The following is a 22,705-nucleotide window of genomic DNA, read 5'->3' as shown; positions in this document are numbered from 1 at the left end:
GATCACTATGTATCATCAAAAGAAACTACAGTATCGCTATATATTGGCGTATTGGCCATAGAACTGAGCTCTCAAAGGCAAAATTCACATCTACCTGGTGCAAAGGGATTAGGGTGACCAGATGTCCCGATTTTATAGGGACAGTCCCGATTTTTGGAGCTTTTTCCTACATAGGCACCTATTACCCCCCACCCCCTGTTCCGATTTTTCACACTTGTTGTCTGGTCACCCTAAAAGGGATGTAACATTTCTGATCACAGTGGAGTTGTATCTGCTTAAAACTGGTCTGAATTTAGTTCTAACTATGTACCCTCAGTCCATAACATTTGCCTTCTTTAAACCTTCATATTAAATAGTGATTTCTTATCTCCCTCCTCTTAATTTTTTCCTTTAATTCCTTTAAGGAATCTCAATCGATTGACTTTTTAAAAAAATAGAATATGGCTGTAGGAAGGGATGAAAATAAAAAACTCTCCCAGAGAGTAGCTAGTGAATTTTTGCCTACCTCTAATTAGGTGGTGTTCATTTCTGTGAATTTCTTAAACCATTTTTAGAAATCTTATAGGGAGTTTACATAAGGCACACCAAGAACAATGAAAAGGGAGTCTTGTCCCCCAAGGCTTTTATTATTTTGGACTAAAAGTTGAACAAGCAAAAATGAAACTGAAGACCATTGTCCATAGAGTCAGGATTTCTGACTTCCAAATGTTAATGCAACATGCAAGAGCAAGAGGAGCCCACAAATAGCATAAAGGGGTTTATATACCTCCTTTGTAATTTTACAGATTTGCTGTATGGTTTTTCTCTAAAGCATCACCCCAAAGCTCACTACTTTCAGTTCCAAGTGCAAAGCACAATTCTTCAACCTGGCCTTCTGTAATAAAAACCTAGTGCTTCATAACAAACAAAGACAAATCCTTACACCTTTTTCCCTGCTGGAAAGAGCAGAGGAATGGGAAAGTCACCGTACATGACAGATACCAGTCACACCACTTAATTCATCGCTCACAAGTGCTCATGGTGAGGGCACAGTATAAGAACTTGAATAGAATAGGGATATAGAGTGCTGCTTAACTTGAGCTATGCAGTGAATCTGCTAAGTTTTGCAAGTTTGATGTCCTTGACAAAAATAGTCTTGCACGTGATTTCAAAGTTTCTCTTTTTAAAAAAGAAATACCACCTAGATTGCCTATTCTGGCTCTTCCTCTGGGGATTGGCTGTGCACTGCAGCTGCAAGATACTGTCTTAACAATCTACAGCTGGATAAACATTGTAGCTGCAGAAATAAGGGAAGCTAAGATGTGAGCAGTAAGTATTAAGTAGGGGATCTATTTACATGATTTGGTCACTTCTCTCCCTTTTCTGTGTAAATATATGTGAATTTCTTTCTCTTCCCTCATGTATATATCTATTTATGAATAGAAACCAGAGTGTTAAACTCATTCACTATAGCTTACTATTCACTTTTTCTACTTTGAATTTCTTACTAATGTAAGATATTTACCTTTTGTGCATCTCTCTCTCCCAAGGGTTTATCATGATGGACAGTTAAGACTAGCTTAGTATATACACAACTGCTCTACTTTATCTTGGCTTCTTTTCAAAGAACTTGTTAACTTCAGCAATTGGTTGAAATATAGTAAAGAACAGAATTATAAGATACAAAGATAAACATGATATGTTGGGAAAGAGTCAACATGGCTTTGGTAAAGGGAAGTTATGCCTCACCAGTCTGCTAGAATTCTTTGAGGATGTCAACAAGCATATGGACAAGAGTGATCCAATTGATACAGTGTACTTGGATTTTCAGAAAGCCTTTGAAAAGGGCAAACACCAAAGGCTCTTACGTAAAGTAAGCAGTACTCCTGGGGGAATTCTGCACCACTGTGCAATGCAGAATTTTGCAGAAATTAATGGTTTTTGCTTTCCTTTCCCCTACAGAAACAGACTGCAGTGCTGCTGTCACCACTAGGGGGCAGCTGGGTTCTGGGAGGGAGTGGGTTAATGTCTTTGCTGGGGGAGCCGCAGCTGCATTTGGGGAGGGAGGGGAGCTGGTGTCTGTGCTGGGTGTGGGGGCCCACGGCTAGGCTTGGGGGGAAGGAGGTTTGGGTGTATTGGCTGCGGGGGGCCCTGTGGGTGGACTCTGGGGGAGGGGTTGGTGGTGGCTGCTCCCCCCCCCCCTCCCAGCTGGGCTCTTGGATGGGGATGGGTGCAGAGAAACAGGAACTGGGTTGGTCATAGGTGTTTGTTTAACACTCTACTCCTGAGGGAATTTGTGTGTGTGTGTGTGTTGTTAGAGACATACTTGCTGACAGGTGTTTTGAAATAGGGTGACCAGACAGCAAATGTGTAAAATCAGGACGGGGTGGGGGGTAATAGGAGCCAATATAAGAAAAAGACCCAAAAATCGGGACATCTGGTCACCCTAGTTTTGAAATAAACAAAATAATTGAAATTGGCGTGATTATGTAGTATTATTTTGACAAATAAATTTTGCAGAATTTTACAATATTGTATGCAAAACTTTTAATTTTTTGATGCAGAATTTTTAATTTTTGGCGAAGAATTCCCCAGGAGTAAAGCAGTCATTGGATAGGAAGGAAGGTCCCCTCATGAATCAGTAATTGAGTACAAGATAAGGAATAAAGATTAGGAGTAATGGATAGTTTTTACAGTGGAGAGAGGTACAGTGGAGAGAGTGGTGTCCCCAAAGGATCTGTACTGGCTCCTATGCTGTTCAACATATTCATAAATCATCTGGAAAAAAGGATAAACAGCCGGGTGGCAAAGTTTGCAGACAGTAACAAATTACTTAAGATAGTTAAGTCCAACACTGACTGCGAAGAGTTACAAAGGGATCTCACAAAACTGAGTGACTGGGCAACGAAATGACAGATGAAATTCAGTGTTGATAAATGCAGAGTAATGCACAATGGAAAACATAATCCCAACTCTAAATACAAAACGAGGGGTATAAATTAGTTTTTACCACTCAAGAAAGAGATCTTGGAGTCCTTGTAGATAGTTCTCTGAAAACATCTGCTCAATCTGCAGCTGCAGTCAAAAAAGTTAAGAGTGTTAGGAACCATTAGGAAAGGGATAGCTAATAAGACAGAAAATATCATAATGCCACTATATAAATGCATAGCACACCCCCATCTTGAATATTATGTGCAGTTCTGGTCACCCCATCTCTAAAAAAAGATATATTAGAATTGGAAAAAGTACAGGGAAGGGCAATAAAAATGATTAGGGGTATTAAACTGCTTCCAAATGAGGAGAGATTAAAAAAGCCTGGGACTCCTCAGTTTAGAAAAGAGACAAATGAGAAAGGGACCTGATAGAGGTCTATAAAATCATGAGTGATATGGAGAAAGTGAATAAGGAAGTGTTATTTATCACTTCACATAATACAAGAACCAGGGGTCACCCAATGAAATGAATAGGCAGCTGATTTAAAACAAAGAAAAGGAAGTATTTCTTCACACAGCACACAACGCACTGTGGAACTTGTTGCCAGGGGATGTTGTGAAGGCCAAAAGTATAACTGGGTTTAAAAAAGAATTAGATAAGTTCATTTGAGGATAGGTCCATCAATGGCTATTAGCCAAGATGGTCAGGGATGCAACCCCATGCTCTGGGTGTCCCTAAACCTCTGATTGCCAGAAGCTAGGACTGGATGATGGGGTGGATCACTCGATATTTACCCTGTTCTGTTCATTCCCTCTGAAGCATCTGGCGCCAGCCACTTGTCGGAAGACAGGATGCTGGGCTTGATGGACCATTGGTCCAACCCACTGTGGCCATTCTTATGTTCTTATAATATTTTGCACAATTCCTACCAGGATAGTTTTCATGCAATAATGGGGTAATAAACTTTCATGCTTCAGGCTGTAAATTGATTGCAGCTGTTCTGTGACAATGCATTTGATAGGATGCATTCATGGGATGTGGCCAACGGAAAGGTACAGTAGCTGGAATGCTTCTGCACTCTAGGAATAGCTAGTTGCCTTAACAGCCTCATAATCTGGTGTAGTGGAAAAGACAAGCTTGCCCAGACCTGAGAATCAGGTCAGTAGAATTTCAAAAGGATGAAACCAACCATCTTCTATAAAAATTACTCTTAAACATATAGTGTGTAAAAGGTCCTTCCTATAGAAGTTCTAAATCAGCCTGAAGAACTGAATAGAGCACTTTATACTTGCTTTTGTACCAGCTATGTGTGGTTTTAAAAAATATTATGGGAAAGACTGAGTTCTCTATTAAACTTCATAGGATAAATTGGGTGTGGGTGTAAATGTCACAAACCATGGAACCTTTCAAGCTTTACATCTCTAGATCAAAAAATAAAAATAGGCAGATCTAGATTGGAGTGACACTTATTTGAGTAGTTTTGTACAAGCAAATGACCCAGTGAAAGACTTGTTAAAATGAATGTTCTGTTGGCTGCTGCTAGATATACTGCCTTGTTAAGTACCTAATAGAACTATAGTAAATAATAATTAACATAAAGTAAGAAGAACTATTGTTCACAATCACAAGAACAGTCCTGGTGTGTGAGTCTTGTGAAAAATGTGTCCATGAAGCCCTCTTTAATATCCTTTCTTTTTTGGTCATCCAGTCTGAGCAGGAAGGAACATTGCCATGTGACTATTCCCTAGTCACACACCAAAAACAGTCTAAGACATAGTTTGTGGACACAGTCTTTGTAAAGTGTTACAACAGTTTCAAAAAACAAATTAATACAAAAACAAATGTTTTATTATTATTATTATTATATTATTTTGTTTAATAAGAGAGCAAAATACAGTTGAATAAATTTACTGTGAATAGCTGTAATCGTATGAACACTAGGTGGTGGTGTTTCTCATGCTAGAACTGTTGAGAATTCATATTAAATTTGTATGTTACTGTTTTGTTTTCTCTGTCTTTCTGGTGTTGTGTTCCCAGTGGAAAATGTAGCTTCTGATCTTAGTCCTTTTGTGCATTATGACTTGCTACAGTATTTCTTCTGAGAGCAGAATAATCTGGTTCTTCATTAAATTCTAATCTTTTGCTGTTTCTAGGGAATGACTATATCCTCAAAAGAAAAATCACAAACAATCCTTTGAAAATGTTCAAAAACTTTTAGAATTCCTGGATTTGTAAGCTATGCTTCTCTGAGCCCCAACTTGCAGTCAGATTCACACAAGCTGTTCTTGCACTTGTATGGAGCCTCATTGATTGTGCTCAGAAACTGTAAGTGCAAGGGTCTGCTCCTCTGGATCTAATTGCAGGTGTGGGAGCATTAATTTGTTAGTTAGCCCTCTTTCTTAAATGGCTGAAAAGATTAAATCTGGTGCTGCAGTATATTTTCATAGTTTTATTTCCGGTTTCAATTCTTGATTTAGTACATAATTTTTCAGAATTTATCATAATGGCTACATATTCAAACACTACATCAAAAATTCTTAGTAGAGATTAACATAAAAATAAAATATCAGGTTTAAATAGATGTGTATATAATCTCCTGGAATAAATGGTGGGGAAACAATCCATTTTTTGTACTGAAAGTATCATGCTGGCAGCTGAGAGTGGTGTTTTAGTAATAGGAGGGTTAATAAGGTTTTTATGACAGCTCTGTCAGTTTCAGATTCGAGAATGAGTAATGATCTGTTTTGGGATGGGCATTATAGTAGGATATAATATAAGAATCGAACCATAATTTCGGAGAATGAGAAATTCAGTACTGCTTAGCAGTACTCAGAATTTCAGAGAAGGCTTTCAGATGAAACAAAGAGACTACTTTTCCAAAGTAATTATATCGCACTTGGATATCTGACTCCCTGCGTGTAAGAATTACTTCAATTTTTTCAAAAAATACAAAAAAAAGAAGCATATTAGAAATAAAATCTTTTCATCCGGTTTCCACCTCTGGCAAACTGTAGTCATGCTTGAAATAGACTATATTATAGCATTAATATTACAGCATATTGGTGAACAGCAGGTCCTAAAAAATACTTCAGCTTTATAGTGCTAGAAAAGTCTTGGGGGAATCCTGTTCTCCAAGCTTGCCAGTTTATTTGGTAAGTGGATAAACAAAGACTATTTCAGTTTTATCATTTATGCAAAAAAACATAAAACATTAGCAACTATTTGTAAAAATACTCATAAATTCATTTAGCAACAGTGCATAATGGCAAATACTTATGGATTGTATTTTATTTCTCTATTTGATGCACATAACTCAGAAAATGTATACAATTTGAGTCAGTGAATTATTTACTTGAAACTTTCTTCCACCACTGTTTTAACAACCCTTGTTTTCCTGCAGAGAGAACTATTATAGTTTGTTTCTTGGGTTACAATATTTAGAAATCCTAGTTTAAATATGTAGAATGAGGTTTTACTATTACTTAACTATAAGAAGGCTTATCATCTTATGTTTTGTAGCATTATTTACCATTAAACCTTCCTCAAAGAAAATTTCTTCTCTACCTTAGTCTTACTCAAAATCTGTTTTGGGATATATCTATGCTTAAAATACTACAGCAGCACATCTGCTCAACTGCAGCGCTTCAGTTTAGATGCTACCTACACCGACAGGAGCGATTCTCCTATCAGCATAGGTAGTCCCCAAGAAGCGGTAGCTAGGTCAATGGAAGAATTCTTCCATCCACATAGCACTGTCTATGTGGGGACTTAGGTCGGCTTAACTAGGGTATGGATTTTTCACAACTCTGAGCAACATGGTTATGGTGACCTAATTTTCTAGTGTAGACCAGGTCTTACAGTGCTACAGCTGGGCCCATGGGGAAGAAACTTCTAAGGCCCATTTCATTCTACGTTTCCTAATTATAATACTTTATTTAGAGAACATGAAGTATATGTAACTGTTTTGTTCAGCTTTGAACTCGGTGGAAAATATTGCAACTCCGCAGAAGGCTAATCAGAGAGGTTTATTTTCTAGATCCCACTCTTATGATAATTAGTTGCTCCAGGCATGAGTCGAGGGTTAGCAGGCCTCCTGCAGACACACCCTCTGCCTGGTGCCTTAAATTTGATGGGTCCAATTCATTAACATACTTTGGAATGTACCTCCTCTTTTGGAGCCCATGTAGTGTATTGTCTTTTCAAAGGAGACAGATCTTTTTGAAATAGCTTTAGTCTCGAAACTCAGAATAGTTAAGCTGAGAGCTGACATTGGAACAAAAGAGTTTAGAGTTTGAAATATCTACTCTCACAAAAAGTTTGAGAGACAAGGTAGACGAGGTAATATCTTTTATTGGACCAACTTCTGTTGCTGACACAGAGAAGCTTTTGAGCTTATAGACAGCTCTTCTTCGGTTTTCTTCCCTTCAGACACATACTTGTTGATAGCTTTCATGTGCCCACATTGACCTGCTGGGCAGGATTATGGGTGTAGACTTTGCCACTTGTAATCCACTGGGATCTGACAGCTGGTGTGCCCATTGAAATGCCTGGGTTTTAATTTGTGAAGTCTTAAATCACCTCATTTGCTTATGTTATTTGTAAGCAGAATATAGTATTGCTTTGGCAGAATATAGCAAGTTCTTGGCTAAAAAAACAAACAAAAAAAACCAAAACAATTTCCCAGTGCTGATATTTAAACATCTATCTTAAAATATACAGTTTTTCAAAAGCTCCTAATTTAGCTATTCAGTTGTCTTCCTCCTCCGCCCTTAGAACAGTGTATGAGACTAAAGGAATTTGTTACTTAATGTGGTTCCAGTTTTTGACTCTACTGGAAGCAAAAGGACTCTGACTATTTTAGCTATATGTGCTTTATAGCATTCGTTGAAGACTTAAAAACTCCAGACATGTATGTAAAATAATGCAAAATGCTGTACTTGTACATCTACAATTATAGCAGTAGATGCAGTTCCTCTTTGATTTTGTATTACTAGCTGAATAGCATGCAGCATTGCCTCATATTGTGATCATGTATGAAATAAACTGTTGAAATACATGCATGCAAATGTTCGGGAAGAGTTAAGGTTATTGTGAAATCCACTTCTTTGTGCAATTTAAAATGAGGGGTTGCAAAGAATTTCCTATTTTAAAAAAATTAATTATTTTGAAGTGGGAGAAGTGCAGCAAGAGAAAGTATGAATATTCTAGTGCACAAAAGGGAAAACTCCTTGGAATTGTCCTCTCCGAGTTCAGACCAAGGCATATCTTGCTTAGTTTATAAACTCTGAAAAGGTCACATGTCCACGGGGATATGGCTGTAAGATAGCAATTCTTTTTTTCTGGTTTTGTTTTCATGGACACCCCAGAGGGCAAGTTTGATAGGAGCAGGAATCAAAACGTCAGATTATAGAGCCTTGTAGCAATTCTGTAGTCTGTAACAGGCTTACCAGTGTAACACTTAACATTCTAAGTTAAATTTCCTCCCCCTAATATTCTTTAAAACAAATAACAACAAAATCCTCTTTTCTACCTAAAATGTTGTGGTCTCTAACTGGATACACATCTTATTCTGTATATTTGAAGTTAATTGAACTATGTGCTTCTGAGATAATTTTTTAAAATAGGCTTTTTGGTAAAATCATATTTTAAAAATGAGATTGTGTGACCAAGAAACTACTGGCGAATACAACAACTGTTCTCATTGTAAACTAGTATAGGGAACTCATTTTATCTTTTGAAAAAAGGTTGAAGGCAAAATTTTAGTTACTTGTTATGAAAGTATGAAGCTCTGTGAGGTCCCAGCGATGTTTTCTATTTGTCTCTTCTCTTGAAGCTTATAAAGTCCAGTAGCATAGGTTGCAAATTCTGTTACTCTAACAGATAAATATTGTTTGACTTAATTTGTATCACTTTCAGTCACCAGTTTCCTTAAACTTTTCTCATGTGCTCTGTGATGATATTGTACTGTAGTGCCTTCTTTGTAATATTTTGTGGCCTATTGTATTGTGTGTCTCATCTTTGTGCATAAGTTTGTTTAGTCTTCTCAGGGCAGGAGCTTGTTAATGCATATAATGAATTAACTCCACCCACATCAAGCTCAAGGGATTGGTCTGGATATAGGAGGGCGGAGCTGCTGCACAGATTCCATTCCAGCCTATAGGCAGACAATTGTGCAGGGGGCGTAGTCTATTGGGTAAGAGTAAACACCGATATTTGGCCTGCTCCCAGCATGTCCTTTCACAGGCAGTAGGATATGTGACTAGCACAGAAATCCTTTCCATGACAAGTATGAAGTGCACGAGTACTTTTGCACTTCAGTGCCATCCCCAGCTCACACCTGTGCAGGGCAATTAGTAATGAAGAGGGCCGGCAGAAGGCCCATGAATCTCTCCCTGTATGCGTCATTGGCGATCACAGGCTAGTGATGTATATTCTGTAGAAGTATGATTATGAGAGCTAGTGGGGGGGGGGGGGGAAATCAAAACTTTTTTTTTTTTTTTTTTTTTTTTTAATGAAAAATGAATCGGTTTTGGGCAACTTAGAAATTCTCATGAAAATGTCCACCTTTGTTGAAAAACTGAAAATGGAAATTTTCTGTGGAACTAAGAGAAATTCCATGGAAAATGTAGACAAAAATATTCTTTTTTATGTAAAACAAAATACAGTTTTTGGACCAGATGCAATAATTATAAAGCTGAAGTTCCTACCTCAGAATATAGAATCATAGGACCGGAAGGGACCTTGAGAGGTCATCTAGTCCAGTCCCCTACATTCATGGCAGAACTAAGTATTATCTAGACCATCCCTGACAGGTGTTTGTCCAACCTGCTCTTAAAAATCCCCAATGACACAGATTCCATAACCTCCTTAGGCAATTTATTCCAGTGCTTAAACTCTCTGACAGTTAGGAAGTTTTTCCTAATGTCCAACCTAAACCGCCCTTGTTGCAATTTAAGCACATTGCTTCTTGGCCTATCCTCAGAGGTTAAGGAGAATAATTTTTCTTCCTCCTTGTAACAACCTTTTATGTACTTGAAAACTGTTATCATGTCCCCGCTCAGTCTTCTGTTCTCCAGACTAAACAAACCTAATGTTTTCAATCTTCCCTCATAGGTCATGTTTGCTAGATCTTTAATCATTTTTGTTTCTCTTCTCTGGACTTTCTCTAGTTTGTCCATATCTTTCTTGAAATATGGTGTCCAGAACTGGAGACAATACTCCAGCTGAGGCCTAATCAGTGAGGAGTAGAGCGGAAGAATTACTTCTCGTGTCTTGCTTATAACACTCCTGCTAAAACATCCCAGAATGATGTTTGCTTTTTTTGCAGTAGTGTTTGTTACCCTGCTGATTTATATTTAGCTTGTGATCCCCTAGGACCCCTAGATCCCTTTCTGCAGTACTCCTTCCTATGCAGTGATTTCCCATTTTACATATGTGCAACTGATTGTTTTGTCCTAAGTGGTGTACTTTGCATTTGTCCTTTTTGAATTTCATCCTATTTACTTCAGACCATTTCTCTAGTTTGTCCAGATCATTTTGAATTTTAATCCTATCCTCCAAAACACTTGCAACTCCTCCCAGCTTGGTATTGTCCGCAAACTTTATACGTGTACTCTCTATGCTGTTATCTAATCATTGATGAAGATATTGAACAAAACCGGACCCAGAACTGATTTCTGCAGGACCCCACTCGTTATGTCCTTCCAGCTTGACTGTGAACCACTGATAACTACTCTCTGAGAACCAGTTATGCACCCACCTTATAGTAGTTCCATCTAGATTGTACTTCTCTAGTTTGTTTATGAGAAGGTCATGCAAGACAGTATCAAAAGACTTACTAAAGTCAAGATATATCACATCTACCGCTTCCTCTCTATCTACAATGCTTGCTACCTGTCAAAGAAAGCTATTAGGTTGGTTTGACATGATTTGTTCTTGAGAAATCCATGCTGACTGTTACTTATCACTTATTACTTATTTTCTTCTAGGTGTTTGCAAATTGATTGCTTAATTATTTGCTCCATTATATTTCCGGGTACTGAAGATAAGCTGACTGCTCTGTAATTCCCTGGGTTGTCCTTATTTCCCTTTTTATAGGTGGGCACTATGTTTGCCCTTTTCAGGCCCTCTGGAATCTCTCCTGTCTTCCATGACTTTTTAGAGATAATCACTAATGGCTCAGATACTGCCTCAGTCAACTCCTTGAGTATTCTAGGATGTATTTCATCAGGCCCTGCTGACTTGAAGACATCTTACTTGCCTAAGTAATTTTTAACTTGTTCTTTCCCTATTTAGTCTCTGAGCCTACCTCATTTCCACTGGCATTCCCTATGTTAGCCATCCAATTGCTACTAACCTTTTTGGTGAAAATTGAAACAAAAAAGTAATTCAATACTTCTGCCATTTCCACATTTTCCGTTATTGTTTTTCCCCCTTCATTGAGTAAGGGCCTTTACCCTATCCTTGGTCTTCCTCTTGCTTCTACTGTATTTGTTGAATGTTTTCTTGTTACCCTTTATATTTCTAGCTAGTTTAATCTAGTTTTGTGGCTTGGCCTTTCTAATTTTATCCCTACATACTTGTGTTGTTTGTTTATATTGATCCTTTGTAATTTGACTTATTTTCCACTTTTTGTAGGATTCTTTTTTGAGTTTCAGCTCACTGAAGACTTCCTGATTAAGCCAGAGTGGTCTCTTGCCATACTTGGTATCTTTCTTACACAGTGGGATAGTTTGCTTTTGTGCCCTTAAAAAAACTGCCAACTCTCTTGAACTGTTTTCCCCTTAGACTAGCTTCCCATGGGATCTTACCTACCAACTCCCTGAGTCTGCTCAAGTCTGTCTTCTTGAAATCCATTGTCTTTATTTTGCTGTTCTCCCTCCTACCGTTCCTTAGAATCATGAACTCTACCATTTCATGATCACTTTCACCCAACCTGCCTTCCACTTTCAAATTCTCAGCCAGTTCCACCCTATTTGTCAAAATCAGATCTAGAACAGCCTCTCCACAGTAGCTGTTTCCACCTTCTGAACTAAAAAATTGTCTCCAGCCAGGAAATATGAACCAGGAAAGCATTTTATGAATTTACATTAGAGTTTTATATCTAATTTTCCTAGGGAGGGCTATTTTTCATTCACAGTGCATTAAAGTTATATGGGTTAGATGCAAAGCAGGGTCAACACAATCCTATAAGGTTGGCAAGTGAACAGGAAAGCTGATTCCTTCAGTTTCTACTAATAGTATGCTTAGATATTCAAGTTGTGCCGCAGTGCACTTGCTATCCTTTTATAGGTCTTGAAAGTTGCACATTGTTTAACCTTTTGCACATGACAGTTGGATTCACTGGAATGTGCACTTCTAATTACTTTCAAATGAATTATTCTCCCTTTTATCTCTCCTTTTTGTCTTCCTTCAAAACATTTGTAAGAAAGATTGAAATGTTCAAATTTTTTTTAAATAGTCCTTTGACTCCTGTTCTGATTCTGGAAGCCGTACTGCATGGCCATCATTGATACAGTTGTATGTTCATGAATACTGGTAAGGGCTGAATTGTCAAGTGTCTGTTTCCTTTTTGATACAGCTTCCCAAGGGAGAGAAGGTAAATTAGTGTATTAAACTCTGTCTGAGAAGACTAAGATGTCTGTTTAATGGTAACAATAATAAGAAAAAAACACAAGAGGAGCCGACAATTGTAAGGGGAAAACTGAGCTAGGATACATTCTTGGTGGGATTAGAGGTAGGGTTGGTCACCATGATAATTTATTTTATAATTTCCATAATCTCCATTTTATGGATCCCTCTTTTATAGCCTTAAGTGACATGGTTTAAGTTTTCCTGTCTGAAGATAACCAGGATCAGTTTAGGCAAAAATGACACAAAATTTTCTCCCTTCCTGCAGTTTAAAATTATTGGCTGAACTGGAAGCAAAAACTGTCATGTTGACTAGTTAATATCCCACACTGATGCATGTTGGTATGATGAAGTTTTTTATTGGAGAATTCACAAGAGCTAAAATTGTTTAAATAACACGTGCAGTGAACTAAAAGATGCTCCGTCATAGGTTTTCCCTAAAACTGAAGAAGATCAATATGCTCATATTTTCACTGAGAGGGGAGGATGTACAGATGAAAAATAGGAAGATTGGAATTCTGATCACATTCTCTGGGTGTATTTACTTCTAACATTATGGAAGAGTTAGAAAGGCTGGTTTGCGTGTGTCCAATCAGTTTTGCCTTGTGTTTGACAACCTCTGTTCTGGAACCAGGCAACCTCAAACTGACCTGGCTCTTCCCTTGGGATAGGGTGTGCAGCCATTCTGTTTGGCTGAAGGGAGAAGTCCCATGGCCTTATAGTTGGAACTTGGGATAAAGACATGTATATTTTCAACCACAACTATGCATGGGAGACATGAAACTTGGGTGGGGAAATGAGTTATTTTCCCTCTAGATACTGTATGCATCTAAGGCTAATGAGTCCATCAGTGTAGCGATATAAAATGGCTACACATCAGTGGATGGGTGAAATTAAATCTGTATATATATAGTGTACAGACTAAATTAATTACTCATGTTGTCGCAGGAATTACCAAAAAAAAAAAAAAAAAATAAAAGCTTAAGTACTTATTTTGGTAAGGAACAATATTGTTCAATGTTTCGGTAAAAATAAAGAATAATTCCTCTTATAGTCTCATGAATTTTTTTTCTGTGACTAATTTAAGAGTTCTGCTGTAATTAATTTTTTAAGTGGGCTATCTGCATGCTTGACTTACTGCAAAAGGTACTTAAGTACACAATCATAAGTGAAAAATTTGGTGAAAGGTAAAGGTTATGACGTGACAGAAAAGCTAGAAGCTAGAACAAACACTTCTTGAATGTTGTTCTGTTTGCATTAGTTGTAGGGGTTCGTGACTACATTACTGAATATTTACATTGGGAACTGGTATTAATCCCACTGTATCATGAACTGTATTGGTGCTGTGTTTATACAGTTAAGGTTTGTGTGTTTTCTATGTCAAGCCTAGTTTAGCTATTTTTTTATATACTAATTTTGATTATTTTAAAATTTCTGAGACATACTAGCTTTCAGTTGCTAGCATATGCTTCTGTAATTAATTGAAGTGTCCTGTTTATAAAGCTTTAGTTAGCGGGCCATTGGATAAGTATGTGGTTTTAATGTCTTTATAGTTTTGAGAAATAATGGGCCAGTCTCTGGCCTCTCTTACAGATCCTATGAGTCACTCCAGTGGTGCAAAAGAGCTGAAAGCTGCCCTAAACTGGCAGCTGGTGAAATTTTGCCTGGCAAAGCCATTTCTCTGCCAACTCCACTCCCTCTGGGGTAGGGAGTGTGTTGGGTAGGGGAGGTGCTACAGCACTCCTTTGCTGGCATAAGTGCTGCCGTAGGGTGATACAAGCCAGTATAAATTAGAGAACAGCCCTGAGGTATCCAGATAAAGGTGCTGTGAAAGTGGTATACCTTTGGGCTTCCCATTTCACCTCCAGGTAGTACTAACTTGAGCAGCATACAACTAGATTTGAGGATAAAGCTAATGATTATGCTCGAATCCCTCTCCTTGACCTGGTCTATGTCTTCACTCCACCAACAGGTACCTCATGAAAACATAATTCTTCTATGAGGCCTATGTTATTGTCAGGTTTCTAAGGGAGAATTCTGCACATCACCAAAAATCTCTGCCTTAGTTCCCTTCTTGGAGGTCTCAGCCAAATGGTCAAGGACTGACTGCATGTGCCTGAACTATAGTTTCAACCCTATAAGTTAAATTCCTCTAGGTCAGAGTTGAGAGACACCGGCAGGGAGGTATTAGAGAATCTGGTCCATCTACTGCTTGTACTATGTCTGTTCTTTGGTAAATTAATTTATTTCAGTCTGGAGTATTAGCTGGGAGGAAGAGAAGGAAAGATGAAAATGTACAATGTACAGTCAGCCTGTGGAACTCCTTGCCAGAGGATGTTGTGAAGGCCAAGGCTAGAACAAGATTCAAAAAAGAACTAGATAAATTCATGGAGGATAGGTCCATCAATGGCCATTAGCCAGGATGGACAGGAATGGTGTCCCTAGCCTCTGTTTGCCAGAAGCTGGGAATGGGTGATAGGGGATGGATCACTTGATGATTACCTGTTTTGTTCATTCCCTCTGGGGCACCTGGCATTGGCCACTGTCGGAAGACAGGATACTGGGCTAGATGGACCTTTCGGTCTGATCCAGTAGGGCCATTCTTATGTTTTTATGTTACCAAGCCTATTTTTAAAAGGGGAGGGAGGGAGAAGTGTGTTTTGTATCCGTGGTGTCTATGGAATTGATACTGGGCTGTTTATAATTTTGCCTGGATGGAGTCCCATATTTTATTTGCACAAATGTAAAATATGTCAAATAATAATAAACAAACAGCTAGCATCCTGAACTGTCTGGCCTATTAATTAGTGCATCTGATCTCATGAAAATTTGTGGTGTATCGATTAGAATTTCTAATGGATCAGAAAGATGAGCTGTGTGTAGCTAGAACCCTGCACCTACACAGAGTCACTGGGGCTGCCTGTGGTCTGCTCACATAGAGCTCACTGAAGAAACAGGATTATATGGTATAAGTACAATATTCAGACTATGAGATAAAATAGTTCTTAACCACTGCAGAATGGTATTCAGCGCTATTTCCAACAGACAGGAAATACTGGGAACAGAAAGATATTGTCAGTAATAAAATGCTGGAATTGAAATTTCATAAGGTGGAAATCAGGCTCATATTTCTCCAGTTTTGCTTCCTCTGAAGTCAGTGTCTGAAAACTCCCATTGATACAAATGGCCAATATCAGCACCTGGATTAAACATGTTTAGATTGGATGGTGTTCAAACTGGATGAGAGAGAGACACCTGAAGAAAGAATAAAGATGGGTTAAGAGTGTGGAGACTTTAAATTCACATTTGATAACAACCTGGCCTAAAGACATGGATTTCTCACCCCTTTGCCTCTCCCCACCTTCCCCTGTAAGAGACAGTAACTTCAAGGAGTGGAAAGAAGCCAGAGCTTTAATGACAGATCTCAGTCAAACCTAAGACAGTAATTTTTGTCATGAAGAAAGTGAAAATGTACCTGCCAGGATTTCTTTTTAATTGATCTGATGTTAAGGAAAGAGAGCCTGAATAGATAGAAGGTATAGATATGGGCACAATGCAAGTGCATGTCCAATTAAGCATGAAATTTCCAGTTTTAGGTTTCCAATACAAATGCATTGTTTAAATAATGTAGCCCTATCCTGGTAACATAAGAGAGATTTACAAAAGGCATTCTCTTGACACAAGTGTCCAAAATTCTGTACATATGCGAGAGCAAATATAGCTCTGTGTGCAGTTCAGAAATTCTAATATCTACATCAGTACTTCCAATAGTTAAGCACCTGCACACACAAATATTAACACTTGCATCTGCAAAATCCATTGGTTCCACTTGCACTTGGATAGGTGTTTAGACTATTGAGACTGCTTATGCATGGGTTAAAGTGCACACAAGTGTTTGCGCTTGCAAAGTTTAGATGCATACATAGTACATTTTTTACATGTGCACAAGTGGCAGCAGGCCTTTGAAAAAGTGCCCTTTTATTTGACTATGAAACCTAAATGGGTAATGCTCATTTCTGTCTCTTAAAGATTACTCTGAATTGGGAGATCTTCCACCCAGGTCCCCGTTAGAACCAGTTTGTGAAGATGGCCCCTTTGGGCCAGTGAAAGAAGACAGGAAACGGACAACTCGGGAGCTTCGAGAACTGTGGCAGAAAGCCATTCTTCAACAGATACTGCTCCTCAGAATGGAAAAAGAAAATCAAAAGTTGCAAGGTTAGTAAAAATTTTGATTAGATCCTATGGAGAACAAATTGTGTTCTTGGTTTGTATTGAAGCTTTCGCAGTGAATGGGATCAGGTCTTAACAAAATGTTTTAGAAGCAATATAGATAAGTCAATCTAGCACTGGCTCTCCCAATCCTCTTTATTTATGTATGGTGTTTCCTTCTTTCCTTCATTTACTCTTAATCTTTTACCTATGGCTTATTTACTTTATCTTAATTGCCACTTTATTGTTGGCATTTCATTGGATATTTTTAGACTGGTGCCTGGAAGTGCTGATAAGAAGCTCAGTGCTGTCCTTCTGAACTGCCTCTTTAGTATATTCTGATGCACAGGTGATTGTTTAAATATTGGTCATTCACTAAATCCCATTAGCCGTTCAGGGAGTTAAACAGAGTCCTCAAGGAGTTGGCCTTGTACTTTAATCTATGGGTGAAATACTGATCAGCATGGTGCTGACAATTATGCGCACATTATGTAGACACTTAGTAACATAATAGGAACTGTGTAATATAATGTTAGCTGTGCGTTTTGTGTAGGAAGATCAGAAAACAGTTATAAGGTATTAGAAATGAAGATAGAGTAGTAATACTTAAGTGCTTTTCATCCTAGTAGAGTTTCTCCCTTCTGCTTAATTGTTTTTAATCTTTTTATTTTGTCATTTTTAATGTACATGAAATTTCCATACAAATATTAACAAATCTTATGCATAACCTGGTTTTGTTACCTTTTTCATAGACCTATTTGTGTATAGTCAACCTCTTGTACAAATTCCAAAAGACTGCAACATCTACTTGATCCTGATGCAAAGGGGTCTGTCATTTTTCCATTAAAAGGGTTCCCTATACTTTTCTCCATGATGCTAATGTTGGGGGGGCCTGTCCTTTTCCAAAAGTGAGATATGTTATATCTGTCTGCTAGCAGTGTAATTGTGTTATCAGTGGGTCCTTCCCTGAGTCAGTAACCTCCTTTGGACTGTAACCTAAAAGAATCATTATTGGTTCTGTGGGTAACCTAACTTTAGTTATTTTGAAATTTTTATTTGTTGTTTATCCTCTAGAACACTGTTAACTTAGGGAATTCCCACCATATATGCAGAAAGGTCACTATTCCCTCACATCTCCAGCACTTATGACTCCCTTTTTAATGTGTATTTTCTTTAATTTAAATAGACTGAGGTACCATAATTAAAGTATTTTGAAAATGTCTTTAATGGTTACTTAAATAGATGAGGTTTCTGGCCTTCCTATTCATTTCTTTCCCTATTCTACATGTCCTCCATTTTACAGAAAGCCCAAGATTAAACTTTGTTTGTTGGCTTGGCCATGCCTCTCTGATTTGAGGTGAGATGAGAGGGAGTCCAAAGACCATTTGGGATTTGAAGGAGGAGGACCTCTTAGCCCTGTCAAAGACACTAATGGTGAGAGTGGCCATGATAATCCTCTGAAGACTTCTGAGGGAGGGAGCACCTGGCACCAAGATTGTGTGTGAGGGTGGACACCCCTCCTTCCCCCCACCCTCAGATAAATCTCTGAGTAAGATGTGTGGAGAGGAAGGGTTGTCTATCAAGGCGGACAAATGTATAGAAAGAGGCCTAGGGTTGTAGGAGCTGCAGTAGTCCTGAATGGAATCCTCTCTCAAAGCTGAGCTAAAGCTCTTGGGAGACAGTGAAACCTGGGTCCAGGTTTCTGTGGTACCTTGAAATCTGAATGGATGATTGAGCTATATGATGTGCACTGTGTTGTATTTCCTTAAGCATCTACTTGTGTTTCTGTACTTGCCTTACCTTTTTTAGAAAGAATCTACATCATTCCATTATTAGCCCTTCTTGTTTTAAGGATCAGGTTGTTGACATTAAAATCAGGTTGACTTAATTTGGTGTCTCACTACAAAGTCAAAATATTGAGACCTAGGGTAAAATTTTCAAAAGTGCCTAAGTCCCATTTTCAGTCTTGACTTGGGGGCAGATTTTTCAAAGGTATATTTAGCACCTAACTTCCATTGACTTTCAGTGGGAGTTAGGCACCTAAGTGCAATTTGTGCCCTTGAAAAATCAGCCCAAGTCACTTCTGAAAATGGGACTTACGTACCTGAGTCACTTTTAACAATGTTATCCGTTGTCCTAGATAGCTGTGGTGGAGTGGTCATTGACTGAGTGATTGCTGATGGATTGGAGTTTAATGGGAGTGGGGTTAAGGAACTACAAAGCTTGTCCCAACTGTGAAAGTGTCAAGTCTAGCCTGGGAGCTTGGCTTAGGCAAACTCCTGCTCCAATTTCTGAAGTCAGCCTGTAACTGAAGTTAGCTTGGAAGCCTGGCTCAGGCAAAGGTCTGCCCAACACAAAAGATTTGCACCAGTCTTGAAAGACCTAGCCTAGCCTGGGAGTCTAGTCTTGAAAGATTAGCCCAACCCAGGGAAGGTTGGTTTAGGCAGAGGTCCGTGCCAGTCCTGAAAGATTTTGTGTAATGTGGAAGCTCAACTCAGGCAGAGATTACTAAAACTTCCAGTTGGAACTTTAGCTGGTAGCTGTATTATGCAGTTGCTGTGGGAATTTCTGAACATGTGGGAACCTAAGGTTTTTTCTGTTCTTAGGGGACTTAACATTAAAAAGTATATTTTTCCTCTTTTTTTTTTAAATACTCCGATGATTTATTTCTTGCCTCTTCCACTTTCAAAGTGAAACCCACATGAAACCCACGGGTATCATGTTAAATCACTGTGTGACACTTATATCTATGAAAAGTACGAAAATAAGCTTAGTCAGATGTTGATCACCTCTCTGTCCAGAGAAAATAGACACTAATTACTAAACAACCACAAATACACTAAAAATAGGTATGTCTGAAACTTGTCAATAAATGAAAGAAACAAGTCTTGGGTGTGTGCTATGAATTTCAAAGAAACAGGAGCACATGCATCTTGGAATTGCTTTTTCTTCTTCCTTGCAGGCAGATACATCTCAAGAAGTGTTCTGAGTTGCTCTTATATAAAGGAACCAGCCCGTGACACATGTTTTGAAAAGCAGATGAGAACATGCTTTAGCAGGCTTGGCAGCCACATATTCTGGGGTTTTCATCTTTGGGAACGAACAGTAAATATTTTAATATGCAATAATGTTTCAATAAGCACAGAATGCGTTCATTTTGACTACTATAAATTAAGCAGTAAAAGTGCTAACATTAAATGTGCAGTATAATATTCATTACTTACCATCTTTAGCTCCTGATACATTATTGCACATTTAAATATTTACTGTTGCTGTCCAGGTGTTCTCACTTACTAAGGGTATATCCTACCCTCAGTCTTTGCATACCACTACCATTGACTTTCATGAGCATTCTGTATGTTGAACAACAAGGTAAAATTATGCTTCCAAATGTTCAAGTACCAGATAATACTGTTAATTGCAAAAGATAAACAAAAAGTGACTAACAGTGAGTTTGCCCATCAGCTCTAATGCAAGCTGCCACTGCGGTGCTTATTTTAAAATTATCTTCAGGTAGGAAAACCAGGGGCCTCCTGGTTGTTGTTGTTTTTTTATATGATATTCTTTTTGACTTGAAGAAGATGTGAACAAGTTGGCTCCTCTGTTGAATGGACTTGCATTTATTTAGAGATATAGAGTTTCTTTCTAAGCTGACACATAACTATAATGCCCATTGGTGCTGTAATTCTTTTAATTCAATGTTTAAGCATAGAGCAATTTGTAGTAAAAAAGATGTTGGAACATCAGGGTGTAACTTATGACATGTCCTAACAAGAACGTGTAGATAAATCACACTTCAATAGACGTGTAAGCACAATATGTCTGAATTCGTTTAGCCCGAGAGTGCCTAATTCTTGTCCTACAGAAAGATCAACATGTATAATACCCTATTCTAATTTTGCTATAGTAGTTTGGCTCATCTCTAATTACATATTGCATATTTGTTGACCATAACAGTACGGTGAGTCTAAACACTGATCTGAAAGGAGTAGTCCTGGCTAACATAGCAACAGACAATTTTTTTCCCTTCAGTCTGGAGCTCCCTCCCTTTGGTAGGTAGATGTGCAGACCTACGGGAGAATAAATCACATTATTTGTATGTTATTCTCTGCACAAACCTCCTGTGTCACTAGCACTGCTCACGTTCACTGCAAAAGTCTCATCATTTGAAGAAGGGACATCTCTAGACTGCAGAAATTGAAGAGTGAGGTCACAGGAGGTTAGATTCTTTGAAGCCTTGCTTTCAGCAGTACTGAAGGTAAACAGCCATGATGGCAGTGTGAAGAGGAGGAAAGAGAAGAAGAGAAGTTAAGGAGTTAGACTTTTTTTTTTAATTTGCAGCCAACCATTACAAAAATAAAGGTGCATTGCTTTCTTTTAATCTTTAGGGTTTCTTTTTGTATCCTAGTTTCACTAACTCCTCTCATGGCTTCTCACCAAAAGTCCCCATGTAGATGTGTCCTTTGTTTTGTGGTTGTAATTCCATTCCTGGGCCAACTTTATATGACCCTGGGCAGGCCCTCTCTGAGGTCCAGAGGGGCCCAGGCCACTTCCAGCTTTTGAGGACCCTAGCCAAAGTTTAAAAAAAAAAAAAAGACAACACACGAAAACAAAGTAAGGCATCAAAAAAAGAGTGAGACATAATTTGAATATTTTTTTATTTAACAAATGCTTTTCTGGTCCGATAGGGATGCACATAAAAACAAGTTAACAGGAGTACTTGTGGCACCTTAGAGACTAACAAGGTGCCACAAGTACTCCTGTTCTTCTTTTTGCGGATACAGACTAACACGGCTGTTACTCTGAAACTTGTCATAAAAACAAGTTGTGAAACTTATCAAACTTATCAAATGCCAAAGAATTAACAAATGTCTAAATTTGAGGCCCCCTTTGAGCTTGAGACCCAGGCCAAATGGCCCTCCTACTCCCCCTCCCCGCACATTCCTTTCTTCGGAATCAAATCCTGGTATATTAAAAGAAAATTCTGGATAAAATTTATGTTTGGGTTTTTTAACCATACCTTTGGCATAGCAGGATGGATATGTGGAACAGACATGCCAAACCCGCAAAAAAAAAAATTAAAAAAAAATGCAGAAATCAGGCTTGTTTTTGGCTTACTTGACTTGTGAGTTGCTTGTTGGCTAGTTTTTGGCTTGTTGCTTGTTGCTCCCGGCAAGCAGGAACAAGGGGGGGAGAGAGAGTCAGGGGTGCACAGAGGGCCTACCACAGTCCCAGACTGCATGCTGGGGGGATCTAGTCACATAGAATGTTGGGGTTCTTAGGGATTGGCTTGTTTTGGCCTTGTTTTGAAATGAGATTAGCTTGATTTTTGGCTTATTGTGAAAGACAGGGTGCTTATTTACCACGTGAAAGTTGGCAACTGTGATTTGGAAACAGACAAACACGAAAAAAGCGACCTCTTACAAGCATTTTAAATAATAATTTCTAGTTAGAATGCATCATTTCAAATCCTAAAACAAATCAATCTTAAGGACTTTTGAGTATGAAAACATAGAGGTTCTTTATCAGAAAATTTAGGGTAACAGACAGAGATTAGAAGCATATAGTAAACTATACCACTAATTTTCATGTTAGTTCTTCTCATAATTGCAGTCAGTTATCTTGAAGATTAATGTTAAGCAATTTCATATTTGACATCATCAAAGGTTTGGGCAGGTCACTTGGAGCTATCTCCCTAAAGACATGACTGCATCTTTAGTGGCTTAAATACACCTCTACCTCGATATAACGCTGTCCTTGGGAGCCAAAAAATCTTACCGTGTTATAGGTGAAACCACGTTATATTGAACTTGCTTTGATCCACCGGAGTGCGCAGCCCCCCCCCCCCCCCCCGGAGCACTGCTTTACCGCTTTATATCCAAATTCGTGTTATATCGGGTCGCGTTATATTGAGGTAGAGGTGTATTTAAGCCCCTAAAGATGCAGTCAGGTA

At 38.4% G+C, this 22,705-nt stretch overlaps 1 protein-coding gene across 11 annotated transcripts in view; it reads left to right on the top strand.

Annotated features, from left to right (window-relative positions):
* Positions 1 to 22,705, top strand: part of TBC1D1 (TBC1 domain family member 1) — a 184,555-nt gene that overhangs the window by 124,812 nt on the left and 37,038 nt on the right. For all 11 annotated transcript variants that reach the window (XR_004645772.1, XM_034770846.1, XM_034770856.1 and 8 more), the window contains one exon: positions 16,573 to 16,758. Coding sequence is in view for 10 of the 11 variants with exons in the window: in XM_034770846.1 (XP_034626737.1) it covers positions 16,573 to 16,758 (186 nt within the window). In the remaining variant the exon portion in view is untranslated. The remainder of the gene's footprint in view (positions 1 to 16,572; positions 16,759 to 22,705) is intronic.

This window comes from Trachemys scripta, chromosome 5 (assembly GCF_013100865.1).
Source record: "Trachemys scripta elegans isolate TJP31775 chromosome 5, CAS_Tse_1.0, whole genome shotgun sequence".
NCBI lineage: Eukaryota > Metazoa > Chordata > Testudines > Emydidae > Trachemys > Trachemys scripta.
The sequence above is the reverse complement of the archived record's forward strand: the minus strand, read 5'-3'. Positions and strand labels throughout refer to the sequence as shown.